Source organism: Lissotriton helveticus, chromosome 3_1, assembly GCF_964261635.1.
Source record: "Lissotriton helveticus chromosome 3_1, aLisHel1.1, whole genome shotgun sequence".
Lineage (NCBI taxonomy): Eukaryota > Metazoa > Chordata > Amphibia > Caudata > Salamandridae > Lissotriton > Lissotriton helveticus.
The window spans coordinates 1,838,026,757-1,838,047,494 of NC_136061.1; the positions used below are offsets into that span (position 1 = coordinate 1,838,026,757).

The 20,738-nt window shown below is 43.9% G+C and overlaps 1 protein-coding gene across 1 annotated transcript in view; it reads left to right on the top strand.

Moving 5' to 3' along the window:
- The window catches only part of LOC144824333 (uncharacterized), a 610,480-nt gene that overhangs the window by 478,658 nt on the left and 111,084 nt on the right, over positions 1-20,738 (top strand). The window contains exons 20-22 of the mRNA XM_078683450.1: positions 2,472-2,512; positions 8,963-9,091; positions 16,787-16,885. Of these exons, the coding sequence (XP_078539576.1) occupies positions 2,472-2,512; positions 8,963-9,091; positions 16,787-16,885 (269 nt within the window). The remainder of the gene's footprint in view (positions 1-2,471; positions 2,513-8,962; positions 9,092-16,786; positions 16,886-20,738) is intronic.

Consider the following 20,738-nt stretch of genomic DNA (forward strand, 5'->3'; position numbering starts at 1 on the left):
TAAGTAGGTGTTACAGATTTTTCAGCAGGGTTACACAATTCCATTCCTGAAAACCATGCATTCCATGCCGCTGTCTGTACAACAGGTGTTAGAGGACAACCTGTCCTTGTTATATCAGGAAGTGCGGGTTCTCTTGTCCAAGGGGTGTTCAAAACCATAAGTTGGCCGTAGCTACTACTTCCACTACTTTCTAGGGAAGAATAAAGGATGGTGGCCTCTGCCCTATTCTAGACTTGCACCCTCTCAATTAGCTCACTTCTGCCAGGACCTGTCAATTTTGGACCCTGTCAATTTTGGACCCTGGAGACTGAATGGTAGCTGCTCATCTTCGGAGTTTATGGGTCCCAGTCCTCCCTTACCTCGACGACTGGCTATTAAAGGCGGGCTGGCCGCAGGCAGTCATTAACTACCTCCAGGCTTTAGCAGACCTTCTTTACTTGTTGAGGTCCACTATCAACATGCCAAAGTCACACCTGACTCCTTCTCAAATGCTACCATTCATTGGGTTTGGAAACAGTAGTTTCCCACCTACCCTCTGGCGCAGAGAGTCCAGGACATTCAGTCTATGATCCCAACATTTTATCCTCAGTTCTGGATTTTAGTGAGACTGACTCTGAGGCTGCTTGGTCTGGTCTCCAGAGGAGTTGTGAACAAGGAACACATGACAATGCCATCTTGAATTGTCCCAGCATGCTTTGCAGAGGTATTGGAACAGGGATCGAGGTGTGATGCGGCACGCTGAAATTGTCCGGGGGCCTATTTTGTAGACATTTCAACCCCAATTTAAAAACTCTTGCTCAAGGGAGAGAAATTGTTAGACTCTTGACTTGGTCTGCTGCAACACCATAGAAAGCTGGAAGGATAATACCCCTGATGCCCTTATAGAATAAGGGCTTTGCCTACAGCTGACCCCAGGACCAGTGGGTGTCTCCAGGACCGGTGAGTCTGGTTCCCATACACCCCTTAAGGACCAGTTAGGACGGACTTGGATTCCACTGCTCTTTAAGATGCCCTGCAAGACAGACAGGAGTAAAAGCAGCTCAAGATGGTTAAAATTGGGCCATCATGGCCCGAGTTATCCACATTTAAATATTCTTGAACTTTGAACCCTTTTCCAGCAATGCAGCATGTGGGGTTCTATGGCATATTTGAACAAAACCCAGGGATTCACACAGCCTCATGAATAATGTATGGCTCCTAAGGGTGCCTACATGGGTCCCTGTCCCCAGAGCTCTGGTGGCCCAGAAACCCAATACCCTGTGCCGGTTTATGTGAGAAAGGGACCTGGGAACACATCCCTGGGTCCATGACTAGGGATGAAGGGGGAGCCCTGTTACATTTCATGCGACAAAGGAAAGGGGAAAGGAACCCAACACAGTAGAAGAAGGGGCAGCACCGTCGCTCCACCCCAATGGCAGTGCCTCACTCCTGCTCCCCCCCACTACAAGATGAAAAATCCTGCCCACATGGACAGGGCAGGGTGAAGAAGACCACCGGATCCTTTGCTGGCGGGTAGAATTAGCTCCCTGTGCGACCCCAATAAAGAAAAGGACCGGGGTGTCTGGATGGACCAGGCACCCCCTTGTAAAAACAAAATCAGTATTTTAACCTGTTTTTTAATCACATGATTTTGTATTATATGCTCTAGATACCTGGGGCATATCAGCAAGGAACGGCGAAGAATAACACAAAGCGCACTTTGTTATTCATCGCCATCCATCTCTGGAATTTATCGCCCTGGTAGTGCGTTATCAACAACGTGTTGCTCCAGGGCGATAAAAATTCCAGAGATAGTGGGGGAAATCGCTGTTTTGCAGGGAACATCGCTCATTTTCCAGCGATGTTCCCTGCAAAAGGGCCATAACGTTGCTGATACGACCCTGTGGTCCTGACATGTAGTGTATGTCAGGAACGCCGACTTTGAATCTCATTAGAGATTCAAAGGTAGGCGTAGTGCAAAAGGGTGCTAACATGCGAATATGCATGTTAGCAGCCTCTTGCTGATAGGGCGATGGTTCTTTCACCGGTTTTCTGGCCTTTAAAGCCAAAAAAGCAGAGATAAAGCCCTTGCTGATATGCCCCTAAGTGCCTAACAGGATGTTTAATACATTTTTTTTTAATATTCTATTGTTCCCATATTTCAATGTGTATGAAAAATTTTTAATCGGTATCAATTTTACTGCATTTTTAAATGTTTTATCCGTGCTTTTATGGCCTTCTGAGGCCGTGATAAAGTATCTCTTGACTTGATTTGATTATGGTCATATAATGATTATTTGTGAAATGTGGAATTCGATCTTTTAAGGGGCTTGCCTTACATATTGTTGAAATGTCCACCTGACAAAGCCAATATATATAGATGTTGTTCATTTGGCACACACAATTCAAGATAAAAATGTATCATTCTAGTAAAGTGTGCAAGATTGTTAATTACAGTGCTGTTAATGCAACGGTTTTTTATTCTTCAACAGCCCGAAAACCAGTCTGTCTTCTGGAAAATGTGGAATATTCGGTAAGTCAAACATTACAACATCAAGACCTAAGGATTGAGTGTTATTTTACAATACTACGGAGTTTATTTAGATGCACTCCATCAAAACTATGGCGGATGCCCTATCACAATATTATAAGCATTGGCAATGGAAGTGAGTGTGCGGGGTGTGATGCACCACCACCAAATCAATCATGCCTGATTTTAGAAGGTAAATGAGTAACAGTGATTCTTTCAATTGTTTGTGCTTATCTTGTCCCATTTGCTTTGCTCAAAGGCAGAGGTCAAGTGTCAGACTCTATCTTCTGACACATGTCGCTTGTTCTTTTACTGTGGAGACTGGTGTTTACTTGGCTCCACAGACAGAGGATTTTGTAATAGGGAAGTGGATGGAATCTTTCCGGAGTACAGAGAGTTTGAAATGAAAGGATGTAAGATGTTTGATTTTTGAAACACAACAAAATGTAAATATCAACAAATGAACTTTACAAATATTTAAAAATATATCAGGCGTTAGGAGAGCATAAATTAAGCAATGTTTTTGTAATTCTGAAATGTGATAGTTAAACACTTTCTTTCATACTCAGTCAATCATCAGTCTGACAACTAAATCAATGAGTGTGTTGGTTTTGATACACATTATTCATTATGTGACATAATGGCAGTTTCAGTAGTTCAGAACCTGGAGAATCTGTGCTCAATTAAAGACATTTACATTATAAATCATTCTGAATCACCCAAATTAAAGTTATATTAGGAGGATGCAAACTCTCACCCACATTGGTGTCATGCTGCATCACTGGGTTGCTCCTCATACTGACTCAATTGCTAATAGTTTGAGTGGGCTTCTTTGCTTAGATGTATATTTGGATTAGATCGTGGACGTATTTTTGCCCACAGCAGATAGCGTTGGATAGCTAGTAGGATAAACAAGAAAAGACCTAAAGTTACCGGTAGGTAATACTAGAATAATTTTATTATTAGAATAATTGTACATATTCTAGAATATATAGTCATAAGGCCCTTGTATTTGGTTGAGATGTGTTGGTTACTCTTTTGGAATAAATATACACTCAGATTTTGTGAATAGCCAAAAAGCACTAAACACAGCAAGACAGCTGCACTGTGCTGAGTCAAATCGAGAGAGCAGGAATGCACCATTTGCATCAAGATATGGCATATTCCTCTTCTCTCCCTGCACCGGCGTAATGTGTGCTGCCTAAAGCCAACACAAGCATGCTTGTGCCATGGTGTAAGGGTGCCTACATTGCAGGCAGCATTGTTTTTGAGCAGGAAGAGACACCTTCCTGCAAATAAAATCATTGGCAGTGTTTTTCTCATACTAAGTATGTTGTAAAATGCAGCACAATTAGAAAGAGGACACAACAAGAAGAAATAAAGATATTTTCCTTGTTGCTTCTCATTCGGGAAGGCGTACTATTTTTACTCATTCCCAGGGTTACCAGTCATGGTAAACCTGGGAATGCACCAAAAAGCATGGCTGGATGTGTGGGAACTACCATGTGCCACCCATGTAACACCTTTCTGGTGCAGGGTAATGCCAGGCAGCAATTTGCGCTGCTTTGTGTTACTCAAGCTATACCATTCAACACACGACCATGCAAGGTGGCATTGCGTGACTTGGGATATCTGTTTTAAGGACTGTGTTGCCCTTGCAGCAACTTGCATGATGCAATGGCACCACAATCCTCTGATAACTCTGGCCCTTGATCATGAGCAATAATCTAAACAAGAGTGTGATTTGCTCCATGCCATGGTCGTGTCATCAACCTCTGCCACTCAACACGGAGTACCAGTTTCATTTAGTAACGCTCTCAAAGCAAGTGTCAATCTTGTTATTGTAAATGAGCATGGATAATTCTTGCTGATGTGGTCAGAAATCAAAAGCCTCATTGTGTCATCCCTAATGGGCCTTTCTACAACCCCTGTACGAGTTGAACTGTTAGTTTGTGCAACTACAGTGCCAAGTGATCATTAGAAATGATTTACATTTTCTCCCTGATGAAGTATGTATATGGAACAACAGTAAAAGGTTAGCAAGCTTGACATTTGTTATCAGATCGTTACAGAGACCAACAACACCTAAGAATAGACTCTCCACGGTGTGAATAGAGGACCCATTGGTAACATTGCTCAATCTGCATTGCATTGCTTTATCTGCCTGCTCTATTGTTCTGTCCAGATATACACCCTCACAGAAAGCATTAGTGAGTTGATTACTATCCATTACTAAAAAATCTTTTGTAAAACATGTGTGGGCTATTGGTCATTGTGATCAAGACTCAAAAGCAAGGCTTCATACCCAGAACAAGTGCCTTCAGCACAAGCAGAAATACATTTACTTTTAAGTGTACACCAATCCAGGTCCCAGAAATGGGGGCACAAGTGACCTTGCAGAACCAACTGTGTTGTCATCACAGCCTTGGGAGTAGAGAAAAGTGAGTAAGCACTAAATTTCAGGGTTTTGTGTTCACAGACCATAGCTCTTTTCTGTCAAAAATGTTTATTTCTAGATCTTGTGCTCACTCTTAGGACAATGCCAGTTGACTAGTTTAATTGCATTCATGAGTATTTGACAGTCTGAAGCTATAGATCCCTAGAACAAACAACCTGTGGATATTTGTCCCATATGGTAATAATCAGTTAGTGGAGACAAGCATTCAAATGTCTAACTTCCTCTGTACCTTGGAAGGCCATGATTAAGCACTTGTCAGGAGTAGCACAAAAGCAGAACTCTCAAAGGAAATTGCAGTCAAATCCAGTTGGGTCCCTTATATCCCTTCCACTTTTACCTGGGGAAGCCAAACAGATAGTCATCCAAGGTCTGATCCAGTCTCGATTAGACTTTAGTAATGCCCTGTACCTAGGTGCGCCTGACTACACACTGCGGAAACTCCAGATTATTCAGAATTGCGCTGCCCGCACGCTGCTTCAGCTGCCCCGTAAAGTGTCAGCAAAGCCTGGGCTTAGGAGCCTACATTGGCTGCCAGTGCGGGAAAGAATTTGCTTTAAAGCAATGTGCATCTCCCACCAGGCCTATTGGCAGTCGGGCCCGGCAATCAGCCGTGGGCTGATCATACCTTACCACCCCAGTAAACAATTCCGTTCAAGTCAGGCCTTTTTGGCCACAGTCCCCCGAGTTAAGAGAACCAGAGCAGGTGGTAGGCTGTTTTCTTACAATGCCGCCAAACTGTGGAATCAACTCCCGCTTCAGCTCAGGGCTAACCCTAATTTGCTTTCCTTTCGTAAGCAACTAAAAACTTTTCTTTTTAACACATTTAACTAGTTCTCTGTGACGATTGGTTCAGCGGTTAGCACCACTTTCTTTAGCGCTTGGACGCCCCAGGGCAGCAATCGCGCTTTATAAATCCTCTTTTCATTTCATTTCATATGCCCCCCGCTCTTTATGAACTGTTGCACATCATGACCTTTAGTAAATTACTGGATAATTAAATCAAGCTGGAGGAAAGCTCTTTTAAATTGCATTATGATGTTGTGACCACAAATCTGGGCCTTTACTCTTACAGGGTAAAATATTTCACTGAGTATGTATCCTAAGGCACAAGGACACCCTTCACTGTCCCTGAATCGTGGCTTCTATTAACCAAACACCAATCAGGTTGACTTCTCAAGTGAAGGCAAATAGGAAATATTTCCACAGTTCAGTTTCAATGTTGACTGCCTCTCAACGATTCTTACACTGTACTGTATCAAAGTTTTCATGTGCTGGAGCTCAAGACATAATATTTATGGTTTTCTTGGTATCCATGGTAATTATGGTATTTCCCCTTATTTGATCATACCTACTGTACTACTATTTATGTAAGTGATACCTTCAAAAGCATCCACATTTTGCTGTAAATCATAATGATGAGGATCGAGAAACTTAAAAGCTCCCATATTATCTTTATTGGAGAAACCTATCCTTAAACCTATATCACCACAGTATAGAGAGCATGGAAACAATTCATAACTAATCAAATTGGACAAGCCTGAAACTCATCTAAAGCCATTTTCATCGGGTTTAACCCTCTCTGGCTAATCACTTTGAAAACAAAGACAAAGTGATCTATCATCATTTTTCTTTCTCTTGTGATCAGGTATGTGAGGAGATAGACTTTAGTGTACTGCCCTCCAATTACGCCAATACCCATAGTAAATTTGGATTTCTCTCAGCGGAAGCAATTCAGAAGGTCCTTGCTTTAGCTAAGTCAGGCTCTCCTTTAGATGTTTGTCCCCCCCACCCCCCTTGAATTTTGGCAGATCGCTCCAGTCAGCTTGCCTCTGCCAGGGTGACTGACACTGGACGCTGGGGATCACGGTTCGGTCCCCGTCTCCGGCGGCAGGGGTCTGCCCAGCACCATGTGACTCTGGGCAATAGATTGCTTAATCTTCCCAACGGCCCCCAGCGCCAGGATGCCTCTGGGTAGCTGTGCGCTTTGCAAATACTGGATTTACATTTACATTTATCTGCTCTCTGTCTAATTTATTAACCAACACAGGGAATATTCTACAGGGCCGGACTGAAAACCAAAACCGGCCCTGGCAAAGTGCTCGACCGGCCCCCTGGGGGTGCGACCGAGCTCTTTGCCAGGGCCGGTTTCGGCCGATTCTGTTACACGGCCGATTTTGCAGCTATGCTGCTAAAACGGCCATGTAACAAAAACGGCCCCCCGGGGCCCAAACCGGCCCTCACCCTTGCGGCGCACCGGGGGATTGCCCGGGGCCCGCAACGGCCAGTCCGGGCATGATATTCCATCAGCTTGGAAGGAGGCACAGGTCAGACCTATTAAAAAAGGACAATATGACTTTGAATGACCATTCTAACTATTGACCTAGCTCATTATTCTTTTCTATTGGGAAAACAGTTGGAGGGACTCGTAAATAACAGCTTATGGAATAACTAGCAGTTAATGTGATTCTAGATCCTTCACAATAAGGTTTCAGTAAGACCATCTCACTGTACAGAAACAATTATGGTAGTGGCCTTTGACCTTATCAGATGCTCTCTCGAATCTAGTGACAAAGGTCTGCTCACTCTACCACGGATCAGAAAGTCTCGTTCAGGGAGACTGACGTTCTCATACCTAGCCCTTTTTACTGGTTGCCTCTTCAGGTTTGATCTTGTAGTGATCGCCTTCATTGTAGAAAGCTTCTGAAGACTGTTCTATTGTAATATTGTTGTCTCTTTTGCCTCTGTCCTGTTATCACGCCGAGATACCGATCCCGGGGTGAATTTGTGATCAAATAGGATAACATAAAATAACAAAGTGATTTTATACAAATGGTTGCTGGCATGTTTTGACATGTAATATATAAACTATCAGGAGCAAATTACTATGTTTTGTTGAGATTAAGAGATACGGTCTAATGATCAGGCTGGTGAAGGATGAAGTGCCCTTTAATCAGAGACTTTTGTTCCATTTAACAGGGGATAGCCATTTAGTTGGAGGGAATGGCCTAAAAACTCCAATAACCCACTAAGAATAATGATTCTATTCTTCATGGGAAGAGAGAAGTAAATCGCCAAAACTGATACCAAGGATGTTATCTTAATGGCTGCCTCAGAAGACTGTGATTAAAGCTACTGGCATTAAACACATACTGATTTACTTTGTCAGATTGATAGCAGCATCGGAAAAGGGAAATCTTATACACCATTGAAGTGAAATTCAGAACCCCCAGATACACTCCCCAGATATTCCATGGTCCATTTAACATTTAATGACAAGGCACTTAGCAATTTTCTGGATACGTACGAAATAGCAACTAAAAGCTCTTTGAATTTTTTGTGTGATTGCCTGACCATCATCCTAGGACAAGTACTGCTAGAGGATGCATTGTTATATGCATGTATTCGGCATGTCAAGTTTTTGCAGGTCCAGCGTCAATAATTTATGGGGGCCATACATAGCATGAGCACCTATTTTTAGGTTTTAAAAAAGTGATCCCCAGAGAAAGAAAAGAGCATGGCAACTAATGACATCTAGTAGCATATCCATGTTATAATCCTCATCTCTCTCAAACATGGCAAGCCTGCTTCAAGATTTACAAATACATTATTTACCATGAGTGCAGGGCCCTGAAACAGTGCAAGGCCTGAGGAATAGCGCCCCCCTCCCCTCAAACCTCCCTTCTGATGGTACTGTAAATTAACTGCCGGGTGTATGGAGTACATGAACTTTTGCACATTTGTCAGGAAATCATGTAAACTTGTAGTAGGAGGGACACGTCTACAATTTCCTATCTTAGCTGGCTGGAGGTATTCTGTATTAGTGAGTATAAGAAACGCCAATCACTGGCACATTGAGATGAACATTTGATTGCCTGACAGGATATGCTTTTGACAGACTTTCACACAATGAGAAAGAATGTAAATCCTCTGTGTTTTTATTTTGTTTATGAACTAAGTTTATTTATAAAAATGTTCTTTTTTTTATCTTTTTTCAGATTGGGGTTTTTGTTTACATAGGCACTGAACCCTGCTCAGAGTGTTATTGCTCTGATGAAATGGACCGAGTCACCCAAATGAATCTTATAAAGTGTGACCCTGTCAAATGTTCCACAGACTGCCAGCAGGTGAATACATTCTATTTTACTCATCTTTGTCTTGCCGTTTTAGGTGATCTTTCCAATGGATAATTCTAACCACAGATTCCTCATCTTTAAAATATGTCAGGTGACAGATTGGATCCAGAAAATTCTCCCTGCATTAACTCCTGCATGCTATATGTGATGTTGTGTGGTTCGTGGCGATCCCATAGTGCTCCAGAAGAAGCAGAGTGGCAGCATATAGGTGCCCCTCCTGCTCGTTAATGTCAGTTCCTTTCTTTACGAATGTTTTGGCACTTATCCCAAGCTCTGTTCCTAACATTGTCAGTGCTCTTATGATCCCAAAAATATTCAGAAGGTGTTCTAGGGATGACGTCTCCCCCAAAGATAGCAGGATTCAAGGTGGGCTATGTCTAGAAGAAGCAAATGTTGGTTATGGATCCCCACAGTGTGTGCCTTTGGTCCACAGGCTCTGGTTACAACTCAAAGCTGTGTGAGAATTGTGCCCTGATTTACCTGACAGCAATCTGAGAGATGGAGGCAAGCAGTTTTACTCCCGCTCCATTTCCCAAGACCATTCCCATTCTCCGTCACGGGGGGAGTCCCACGCAAAGTCCCACTCTCTCTCAAAGTCTTCAGATAATTTGAAGTTGAAAATTTGCCATAGTCGCAAGAAATCCTAGTGAGGCTTGGTTCTGTCTTTCTACTCGAATTTAAATAAGGTACAAGGGTGACAATCAAAGGGCCCATTGCCTCCAGCATCTTCTGAATCTAATCTGGTACCACAGTTGGTGTGCCCCAAACACCGGGGGAACATCGTTTACAACACGGTGTTTACACCTCACTACCTTTACAACGATGCCATTACAACAAAAGTCGTTACTACGACTTGCGCTGGATGGCGCTGTTGGATAAGAAATATTGTAAACACCCTGGGCCATTGTCTACCCCATAGCAAGTTGAGGCATTCATGAAAGCATAGCTGCTGGTCTTTCATATACTGCTGACTCTCTCTGGTGCACCTTCAGGCCCAACTTATCTGTAGGGGTCTCCAGAGGACATCCACTGACAGGCCCTCCCAAAGCTCCAAGGACACCCCACTGAACTTCCTTATGGACCCGACGCAACACCAATCCGGGTTTCCACTCCAGCTCCAAGGCCCCCCCCCACCCCCAGCCCCTTCAGCGCTGGTGCCAATGGCTTATCTGCCAGCACCCAAACCAAACCCAACATCTGTATATGATCCCGAGCTGATGTCAGCCCACACCAGACCTGTGTGGTGCTATTACCAAAGTGCAACCAGAGATCATTCGAGCAAATCCTCAGCCTCCTCCAGGGCACTAGTTTTACCAGAGGCAGGAGGCACTATTTGGTTCAAATTCTGACATGGATCTGGGCCTACAAAACGTTTCCCACAGCAACGATAATAATTATGATGAGGAGGAGGAGGAAGATATTGATGCATTCTCAGAATTACAAAAACTTGTAAACCTGGGAATGCGCCAAAAAGGTACGCCTCCCAGGAGAGGCATAACGAGGAGAAATACCTATATTGCTCCTAATTGTTTCCACTTTCTATGTCTGCCGCTTCCTGCAGAACACATAGAAAGAAGAGAACCTCGCTTCGAATTGTTTTTGTGCATGAAAGTGCCCCTTCCTGCACAAAAACAATCCTGCATTCAACGCAGGCACCCTTGCACCATAGTGCACGGGATCCTGCTTTGGCGCTAAGAAGCCCATTTGTGTGCCAACGCAGGGCCAAATACAGGAATGCACCATATTACCTTAAATACAGACTATTCCTGCCATTTACCAGTAAGGTAGCGCAGCAAGGTAACTTGCTGTGCCACTTTTCCATAAATATGAAGTTAAATTTGCAACTGTCTTCAGTTGAAACCAAATCCAATGTGCTGTCTAAAATACTTCAACCAGGAAAATATTTATTAGATCCTTTGTTGACATTTGAAGAGGCATTCAAGGACCTGCTGTCATGGCCAATTGGTCAAAACCATGTTCAGCTCCTTAGGTCAGCTGACCTCTCGCCTGGAGACCCTGATTTTCTGACAAACCACCCTACACCTGAGAGCCTTGTGGTGTAGGCTTTGACAAGTAAGGTGAATACTTACCCCCACCCTTCAAATTCCTTAGATAGGTAATCAAAGAGGTTGATAGATTTGGCAAAAATATGTTTTCGTCACCTAGGATCTGGTGTGTCTGCTAGGCAGGTATATCCATGCTTCGTGGGAAATGGCAAGAAAGATCTTGCTGGCCATCACAGAAGAACACAGGGTGTCTCTTGTCCAAATGATTCATGATGGACAACATGCAGCAAAATATTGGGTGCCACTGATTGCAATGCTCGTGCAAAAGCCACCAGCAGGCAAATGGGTTTTACAATTGTTATGCAAACGACCTGAAATTCCAACTTGTCCCAAAACTGAGAGTGGTTGAGGGAAAAATCATATTGCTGGAGCACAGGAAGTATGTGAATGAACTTAAATGAGCAATTGATGTTCATGTCACATGTAATGTTGTGCTTTCTTTAGTGTCAAAATCATTCTTGCATTGCAAATGGACATGAGGTTGTATTCTGTGCTGAAAAATTGTGCAGTGGCATATTTAGGCCCTTCAGTGAAACTTCAGGTGTCACTTTACCATCACCAAGGCTGCTTCTAGCCTGGTATCACAGGAGATGACTCAGGATATTCTGTGGTGGGGGACAAACACCATCCTGCCCTGTAGCAAGCCACCCTTTCTTGCCCACCCAAACTTCATGGTGGTGAGAGAGGCTGCTGGTGTTGATGGGGTCATCTGGAAGAGGCGGAAGTCAGAGGTCTCTTGTCTCCAACTGAGCTTAAGTTCCATATTAATGTTCTGAAACTTCATGAAATCCATCTCTCTCTAAAATTCTTCATGCTATACACAAGGTGGAGGCTAATGTAGGTCCTCATGGACAATATGACCACCATGCAGCAGTGGCATAAGCAGGGAGGAGGGGATTCCTGTATACTGTACCAGGAGGCTTTGCACCCTTGGAGATGGCTTGATCAAGCATTCCGGTGACAAACCAACTGCAGAGTTTCTCAGTGCCAGCTGAGATGAGCTGAACAGGTGTCTGCTGATAGACCACAAAGGATGTCTCCATCTGAAGGTGGCACTTCACATCTTCGCACAGTAGGGCCTGCCATTGTTAGATCTGTTCACAACTGCTGCGTTTGCACAGTGTCAAACGTTTTCTCGCTAGAGTTCCTTCAAGGAGAGTCACTGGGAGTCCCATTTCATCTAAAAGATCAGGCCCAAATGATCTTGATAGCCCTGGATTGGGTAGTGGGTTTTCGTACCCAAATCCCTTGAGCTCAAAGATTTGCCTTACCTCTTGACGAGTATTTTCGGTCTCTGCAGCAATTGAGGGTCCTACATTTAAATTTTGCAACCTACACTTATATCCATGGGGACCGAGTGGTGACAGCTGAGATTTCTCTACATTTCTAAGGTAATAAATGTCATCCTCGTAGTCAGATGCCTTTCACCAAAATCCATTTACACTGGATTTTGCAAGAGGTTTTCTGTCTGGTGTGGGGCCTGTCATCTAGATCTGGTTTAGGCCAAATCTTTAATGTTTTGTTGAATGTTTTATCATTGGCCCAGCAAGGGTTGTTAAGAGTTAATTGTTAACCCAGTTATCTTTTTTTACAAGTGCCACATCAGACTTCCCTTTTCAAGTCATCTGTTGTGATGCACTTTTCAAAATGTCTAACTGACATGTTCCATCTAAAAGCTTTTGTCATTGCACCATTTGCAGGATTGCATAGTTGTTACCTACGGCTCCTGAGAATTAACAGTCTTTCCCACCACTATCACTTTTGAGCACCACGTGAGTGAATTGCAAGCACCGTCAGTGCTACTTCAATAATCAATCAATCATAGCATTTGTAAAGCGCACTACTTACCCTTGAGGGTCTCAAAGAGATGGGGGTTGGGGAAAGCTGCTACTACTCGAAAAGCCAGGCCTTGAGGTGTCTTCTGAAGGTCAGCAGTTCTGGGGTCTGCCGTATGGGGAGGGTGTTTCAGGTCTTGGCGGCGAGGTGGGAGAATGATCTGCCACCAGAGGTCGCTCTTCGGATGCGGGGGACTGTGGCTAGGGCGAGGTCGGCGGAGCTGGCAGATGGGGGTGTAGAAGCTGAGTCGTCTGTCATCGTCGTTGATGTTGGTCCAGGAGAGCAGGCGGTTGGTGCGGCTGGTGATTGTTGGGGTGGCGGTACCAGTGGTTGTCAGGGCGGTCGTGGTGTCGAAGCTGTCATGGATGTCTGCGATCTTGCGATGGAAGAAGGTGGCCAGCGAGTCGCACAGGTCTTTTGCGAAGGTGGAATGTCATTGGTGTTGGAGCTGGGGTTGGAGAGTTCCTTCTTGATATTGAAGAGCTCTTTGCGTGTGCGTTCTTGTTTAGGCGGTCTTTGAAGGAGGCCCTTTTGGTGGATCTGATGAGGTGATGGTGTCTGTGGGTGGCGTTCTTGTGGGCTGCGTAGCTGTCCGGTGTTGGTTTGCGGAGACAGTTCTTCTCCAGCTTCTGGCAAGTTTGCTTGGAGGCCTAGAGGTCTTCAGTGCACCAGCTGGCTTTCTTGCTGGTGTGATTGTTGAAGGGTTTCTTGAGCGGGGCGAGGCTGTTGCCGCTGTCTTTGATCCACTGTAAAAGGTTGCGGGAGGCGGTGTCAGAGTCGGTGGCATTGGCGGGTGGGCTCTGGGCAAGGGTGGTGGTTAGCTGGTCTTCGGTGACTTTGCTCCAGCTCCAGCGAGGCATCTATTGGGTGCGGTGGTGCGTGGTGTGTTTCTGGAAGGTGAAGTGGATGCAGCGGTGGTCGGTTTAGTGGAGTTCGGTGGTGTGGTTGAAGGAGATGTGGGGGCTTGCGGAAAAGGTGGGGTCAAGCGTGTGGCCGGCGGAGTGGGTGGGTGTTGCAACGGGTTGTCTGAGACCGAGGTTGGAGAGGTTGTCGATCAGGGTGGTGGAGTTGGTGTCGTTGTTGTTCTCGAGGTGGAAGTTCAGGTCCCTGAGGAGGATTTAGTCCATGGTGGCGAGGGCGTGTGTGCTGACGAAGTCGGCTATGGGGTCGCTGAACTGTGGTCAGGGTCATGGCAGTTTGTAGACGAAGATTCCTCTGAGGGTTGTGTTGGGGTCAGTGTGGACCTGGAAGTTCAGTTGTTTGGCGGTGCTGAGGGTGTCGTAGGTGTTGGTTGAGACTCTGACAGTGTTCCTGTGGTTGATGGCAATTGCTCCTCCTACTCCGTTGGTGCGGTCCCTGTGGGTGATCTTGTAGCCATCCGGGATGGCTATGGCGATGTCGGGTGCCAAGGAGGGGTTCAGCCAGGTCTCCGACAGGAAGGCGACGTCTGGGGAGGTTAAATCGAGAAGGTCCCAGCCAGGCAGCATGTGTGTTCTCATTCGGTTTTGAGTGGGTGGAGGGTGTTGGCATCGTAGCGGTGTTGGGAATCACAGGAGCCAGGGGTTCTGGCGCTGGGCGCGGTGCAGGTGCGGATGGGCACAGACGGGCTTGCCTTTGGCGTGGCCGCGCATCGGCCGCCATATGAAGGGGAGGTGGGAGAGAGGAGAAGCTGGGAGGTGAGAGCGGGCGAATGGGAGAGCGAGGGGACAGGGCTGCAGGGGACGCAGCAGCGGTAAACGGGAGAGATGAACGGTGAGGGATAGAGAAGAGAAAATGGGCAAACAGGCAGAAGGGCACAGTAATGGCACAGGTGGGAATGTGGTAACAAGGACAATAGACAAAACAGTGAACTTACAATAAAATACTATAAAGAAACCACAAACACGAGCAAGAGCAAAGGTGGGCCTCAAACCCCTGACAGCAGCAGCGGCAGTTGGACTAAGGCACGGGCACATAGGCGGTGCTGAGCGGTGTGGTGAGCAACCTACCAAGGATCAAGGGTGGCTTTTCTTTTCATACAAATTGGTTCTGATGACTCGGGGACCCTTCCTGTTGAAAGTTTCACCCTTTCTGCATGACTATTCGTTACGCTACCTGCCTCTTTGCTTCTCCACACCCCTCAAAAGAGAAAAAGAGACTTTACTGACTTAACCTTAGAGGAGCCTTGGCTTTTATAATGATAGTACGATGGATCATTGCATGGTAGACCAGGGGAGAGTGGTGCAGAAAAGAATTATATCATGGTGGATAGTCCTTTGTATACATATATGTTATGTGTTGCCTAGCAAAGAGCCCTGTGAAAGCCTGCAGGCCCATTTATCAAGGGCCAAACTACAACAACTGTGCTGGTAAGGGAAGTGTCTTTCCTGCACCTCTGGTAGGCTACAATGTGAGCATTGATATAAACGTTCACAAAGCACAACTTCTTTGACAACCAGGTCTGCTAAGAGGAATATTTGCCAAAGTTTGTCCTGAAAGATTTTCTCATTTGAGTCCACTACTCAGACCCTCATTCAAATGGAGGCACAGCTATGGTATTTTTTCTAAATATGAGGACTCTAAGGTCATAGGTACCCATAAAAAGAACAAGTAACTTACCTTCATTAATGCTCTTTTGGGTGGATACTCTATTGAACCTCAGATTCCTCACTGCCCTCCCTGTTCTATGGAGTGAACATCTGTACAGCTTATTAAAGTACCATCTTAGATTTCAGTGTACTGCCACACACAATTTGTTTACAATAATCTGCTTTCCTTGGCGCAGAAGGTGAAATGTTATGAAATTAATGCCAAAGCGCAGGGATGGCAGCCATATATGACTTGCTCTTTCACTTCTGGGACAGTAAGGAATTGCTGCAGTGCCATATGCGTTTACATTTTGGCACACAGGATTTATCCCTGGGTCCAGATTTATCAAGGTATTGTAAATTTGGAGATTCAACTTCAGATTTATTGTGGCATAGTAAATCTGGAGTAATGCAAGGCAGCACAAGTTGCTTCTCTGTGTGGGGAAGGCGTTCTGTGGATTGAATTTAGGTGTTCCCACACATCAAACCATGTTTTCTGGTGCATTCCTGCATTTAAAAGAATAGTAAGCCTGAGAACACATCAAAATACTACGCCTGCCCAGATGAGATGTAAAAAGTAGCCGTAAGTTTATTTCTCCTCATTATTTCTCTTTCGACATGTGCTGCATTTTGAAGCACACATAGAGGCAAATGCCTCTGGAGATTGGTTTTGTGCAGGAAGGTGTCCCTTCATGCCGAAAAATAATCCTGGCTATAATGCAGGCATCCTTGCACCAAGGGGCAAGGGTGGCTGTGTTGGCACTTGGCAGCCAGAAGTGTGCTAGTGCAGAAAGAGAGAAGGTGTGCCATATGTTAGTAATTACAGTGCATTCCTGCTCTCTCCATTTCATGGCTGCATTGTGTATGTGGCAAATGATGATACATTTGGCCCCTTGTCCGGTACCTAGGATATTCTAAAGGTGAGGAATCTGCAGTACATAGAGCATCCACAAGAAAGAGCATTACCAAAGGTAAATAACTGGTTCATTTCATCTTTCATTAATAAAGATCTTCTTTCACCATAGCTTCATTTGTAATTGATGGTATTTTCTTTACTCCCCTTCCAAGATTTAAATTACTGTTAAGTACTCTCCATGTGCCAGATTGTAACTCCACTTTTTTCTTCACAGCTCCATGGAACAACTATTCAGAATACAGAAAATCTCACTAATGCTTGTTTTAGGTTTGACCTGTTCTCTTTTACTCTTCTAACACAGGGCTACGAATATAAAATGGTGGCAGCTGAATGCTGCGGTACGTGTGTTCAAGTGGCATGTATCTTCAAAAGCACCATGTACACCACTCAAGTTATTAAGGTATGCATAAACAAAAATCTATTTTTTGGACATACAAAACTTTCAAATAAGTGGGTCATTAGTGGCAAAATGGAGGAGGTAAGAATGCATAATATTCGCCCTTGCAGTCCCTCCCTTTAGAACTTAACTTTCAGTGGTAGTGATGGCGAGCAGTCACAAGATTCTCAGGGAGGTTGTATAGAGGTCCTCCACCTCAGAACTCAACAATCACCTAGCAGTGCAATAACTGACTGTCCGAACCAGTACTTTGTTACACGCAAAACCTAGATACTATACAAGTAATAGTGAATAGACACAGTTTAATAAACTGAATGCTGGGCGTACTGCACCTTAATCTGCTAGCCACTCCCCTCTCATCTCCCTGAGCAATTCTCCCTTCTGGGTAAGAATGTTTTTGTCAAACTGAATCAAGGTCCAGGTGTAGAAAATACCCCTCTAGTATGTTTCGCACTCCCAGTTTACCACAGTTCTCATTAGTCTTTGGTATTGTACCATAATGCTGGTCTCTGATGCAAATGGCCAAAGCTTGCAGCTACCAGACTACAGTACTTTGTTTCTTTCCTGTTTGTGAGAGAGAACACACTTCCCAGTCAGAAGCTAGCTCCTTCAGCTCTGGTGATTGATGGGTGCAGGGCACTAGCAGGTGTTATTGTTAGAGACCTTCAGGCCAGTAATTTCAGGTAGCCTGGATTCACAACTACCTCAAGGGTCGGATCTGGTCCCAGTCGCACTCCTGCTAATTTCTGGGTGTTGGTCATTGTTAGACCTGACCTCCTTAGCATAGTATTCCCCCAAATATTTTACCTTTACTCACGCTGTTTGCTGAATTCATTTTTGTTGGCTTTAGGACTCGTGGCACTTTACCACTGCTAACCAATGTTAAAGTGCTTGTGCTTTCTCCTTCAAAGATGGGAAAATTGGCCTACTCCTAATTGGCACATTAGATTTACCTGAAGGACCCTAGTAAATGGTACTACATGTGCCCAGGGCCTGTAACTAAATGCCACTATTAGGTCTGCAGCACCCACTACAGTAGCCTTTTAAAACATGTCTCAAGCCTGCCACTGTAGTCGGTACTGCAGTTTTAAGCTGCCATTTCGGCCTGGCAAAATAAACCTTCCTTTTTAGTAGTTTAGAGTCACCCCTACAGGATGGCAAGAATGTCCAAAGGGCAAGGTACATGGCATTTAACAAGTAAGACATGTGGGTTTACATTTTACATGTCCTGGTAGTGAAAACTCCTAAATTCATTTTCACTAGTGTAAGACCTATCTCTCCCATTGGCTAACATGAGGATACCTTATTACATTTAATAAGTGCTAACTTTGGATTGGGAACAGATAGAAATACGCAGTTTGGGCTCAAATGAATTGTAAAGTTAAATCTTCTTTAATGCTACTATCGCAATTTTTAATTCGGAAAATGCCACGGTTAGAAAGTTTGTATTTTTTTGTCCTTACCATTTCTGCCTTCTGCCAGTGTCCTGGGTCACATAACTGTGAATGGCTCTGCTGTTACTTGTATGTTTATTCCTTCCAGACAGTGACAAAAAGGGAACTACATGTGGACAGGATGGGCCATCTGGACACAAAGGCTTGGGCGGAGCTGTTCCCTGCCCCAATTACACTTTAAAGGCTTGCCTCCAGCCCCCCAAAGGCCTTGTCACTAGCCTATTGTCAGCCCCAGACTTCTTGGAGCCTTGACAAGGGAAGCAACCAGTGCTCGCCGACACACAAAGGCTACTTAAAACTAAAATGCACTCTATTTTTCTAAATTGGTCCGTGATTTTTCTTGTGTTGTATTTTTACTTTGTTACTGTTGGCGTGCTGCATAATACTTTACACTTTGCCCCTAATTTAAAACTGACTGCTTTTGTTCCAAGTTGCCAGAGGGTTAAGCACAGGTTAATTGAGTCATTTTTGTTGTTCACCCTCACAAGGATGGAAGTTGTTGCCTGAGAGGGTCTTCCACCCTTCACAATCAATACCTCAATCTCTTACAATCAAGGTATGAAGGTACAGGTGGGTAGGACCGGACTCTGGAGGGCAGCTGCACAGGATGATCTGCTGTCACACTTCTTCATCACAGTGGCACAGAATGAAGCTGTAGTGTAGTTCCTATATTCCCAATAGGCTCTGCGCATTGGAAGAATATATTCAGCAGTGTAGACGTAGGACTGAGGTCGACTAGGTCTCTACTGACTATATTAGACTTAAGGTTTGCCAGCTAGCTCAGAGGTCACTAGAAACTTTCTCGAATAAACGAGGAGGAGTTTAACCTCCCTGGATAGACAAGAAGGGATTAGCTTCTGACAACCATAAAACATGACAACTTTGCTCCCTCAGAATAAGAGTGTATCTCTAGAGTCGTGTGAAAACAATAGACAGCTATTTCACTCAGTCAAGTGTGCATACTTAGTTTCACCAGAGTGTAGTTAAAAGAGAGACGGGCGTTTTCAATAAAAGGTGTTATTTATTGAGCAGTCTTCTTTCTCATACAAGAGAAATGAATTGCCACAATTGCAATACTTAGCATAAGGTAAAGTGCCTACAGTAAAAGGAGTATTATAAAATAATACTGTAAAAGCATTCATATGGTTTCTTAGCCGGTAAACACACATTACAACGCATTTTTTACAACGCACTACCATTACAACGGAACTTTTACAACGCAAATACCATTACCACGCATTCATTTACAACGCATGTTTTTACAACGCATGTACTTTTACAACGCATACCATTACAACGTAAGTATTGGTAAGTATATAATTATATTTAAAATGTTATATGTTAGGTTTTTTTTTAAAGGGGTATTTTTAGGGTTTAGGGTCAGTTTTGGGTTTTTGGGTAAAGGGGTATTTTTAGGGTTTAGGGTCAGTTTTGGGTTTTTGGGTAAAGGGGTATTTTTAGGGTTCAGGGTCAGTTTTGGGTTTTTGGGTAAAGGGGTATTTTTAGGGTTCAGGGTCAGTTTTAGGTTTTTGGGTAAAGGGGTATTTTTAGGGTTCAGGGTCAGTTTTCAGTTTTTGGGTAAAGGGGTATTTTTAGGGTTCAGGGTCAGTTTTCATTTTTGGGGTAAAGGGGTATTTTTAGGGTTCAGGGTCAGTTTTCAGTTTTTGGGTAAAGGGGTATTTTTAGGGTTCAGGGTCAGTTTTCAGTTTTTGGGTAAAGGGGTATTTTTAGGGTTCAGGGTCAGTTTTCAGTTTTTGGGTAAAGGGGTATTTTTAGGGTTCAGGGTCAGTTTTCAGTTTTTGGGTAAAGGGGTATTTTTAGGGTTCAGGGTCAGTTTTGGGTTTTTGGGTAAAGGGGTATTTTTAGGGTTCAGGGTCAGTTTTGGGTTTTTGGGTAAAGGGGTACAGGGTAAAAATAAAATAAAATTAAATTTAAATTAAATTAATTAAATAAAATTAAATAAAATTAAATTAAATTAAATACAATTACAATACATTATATTAATTTTAAATAATATACAATAAAAAAAAAAATATATACTTACCAATACTTACGTTGTAATGGTATGCGTTGTAAAAGTACCTGCGTTGTAAAAACATGCGTTGTAAATGAATGCGTGGTAATGGTATTTGCGTTGTAAAAGTCCCGTTGTAACGGTATGCGTTGTAAAAACATGCGTTTTAACGTCATATATCCTTTCTTAGCCATATGTTACTTTAAAATAGATCAAATATATACATACAAATATACATTGACTAACATACTCAACTGGTGCTTCTAAATACGCCTACCCCGGTGTACCTGACCTAAGCCTAATACGTGGGAAGGAGTAAGTAAGTAGCAGTTTAAGTTAAGTTGGTTTTGCCAAGGAATCTGAATCAAGAATTCTCTTAAAGAGTTTA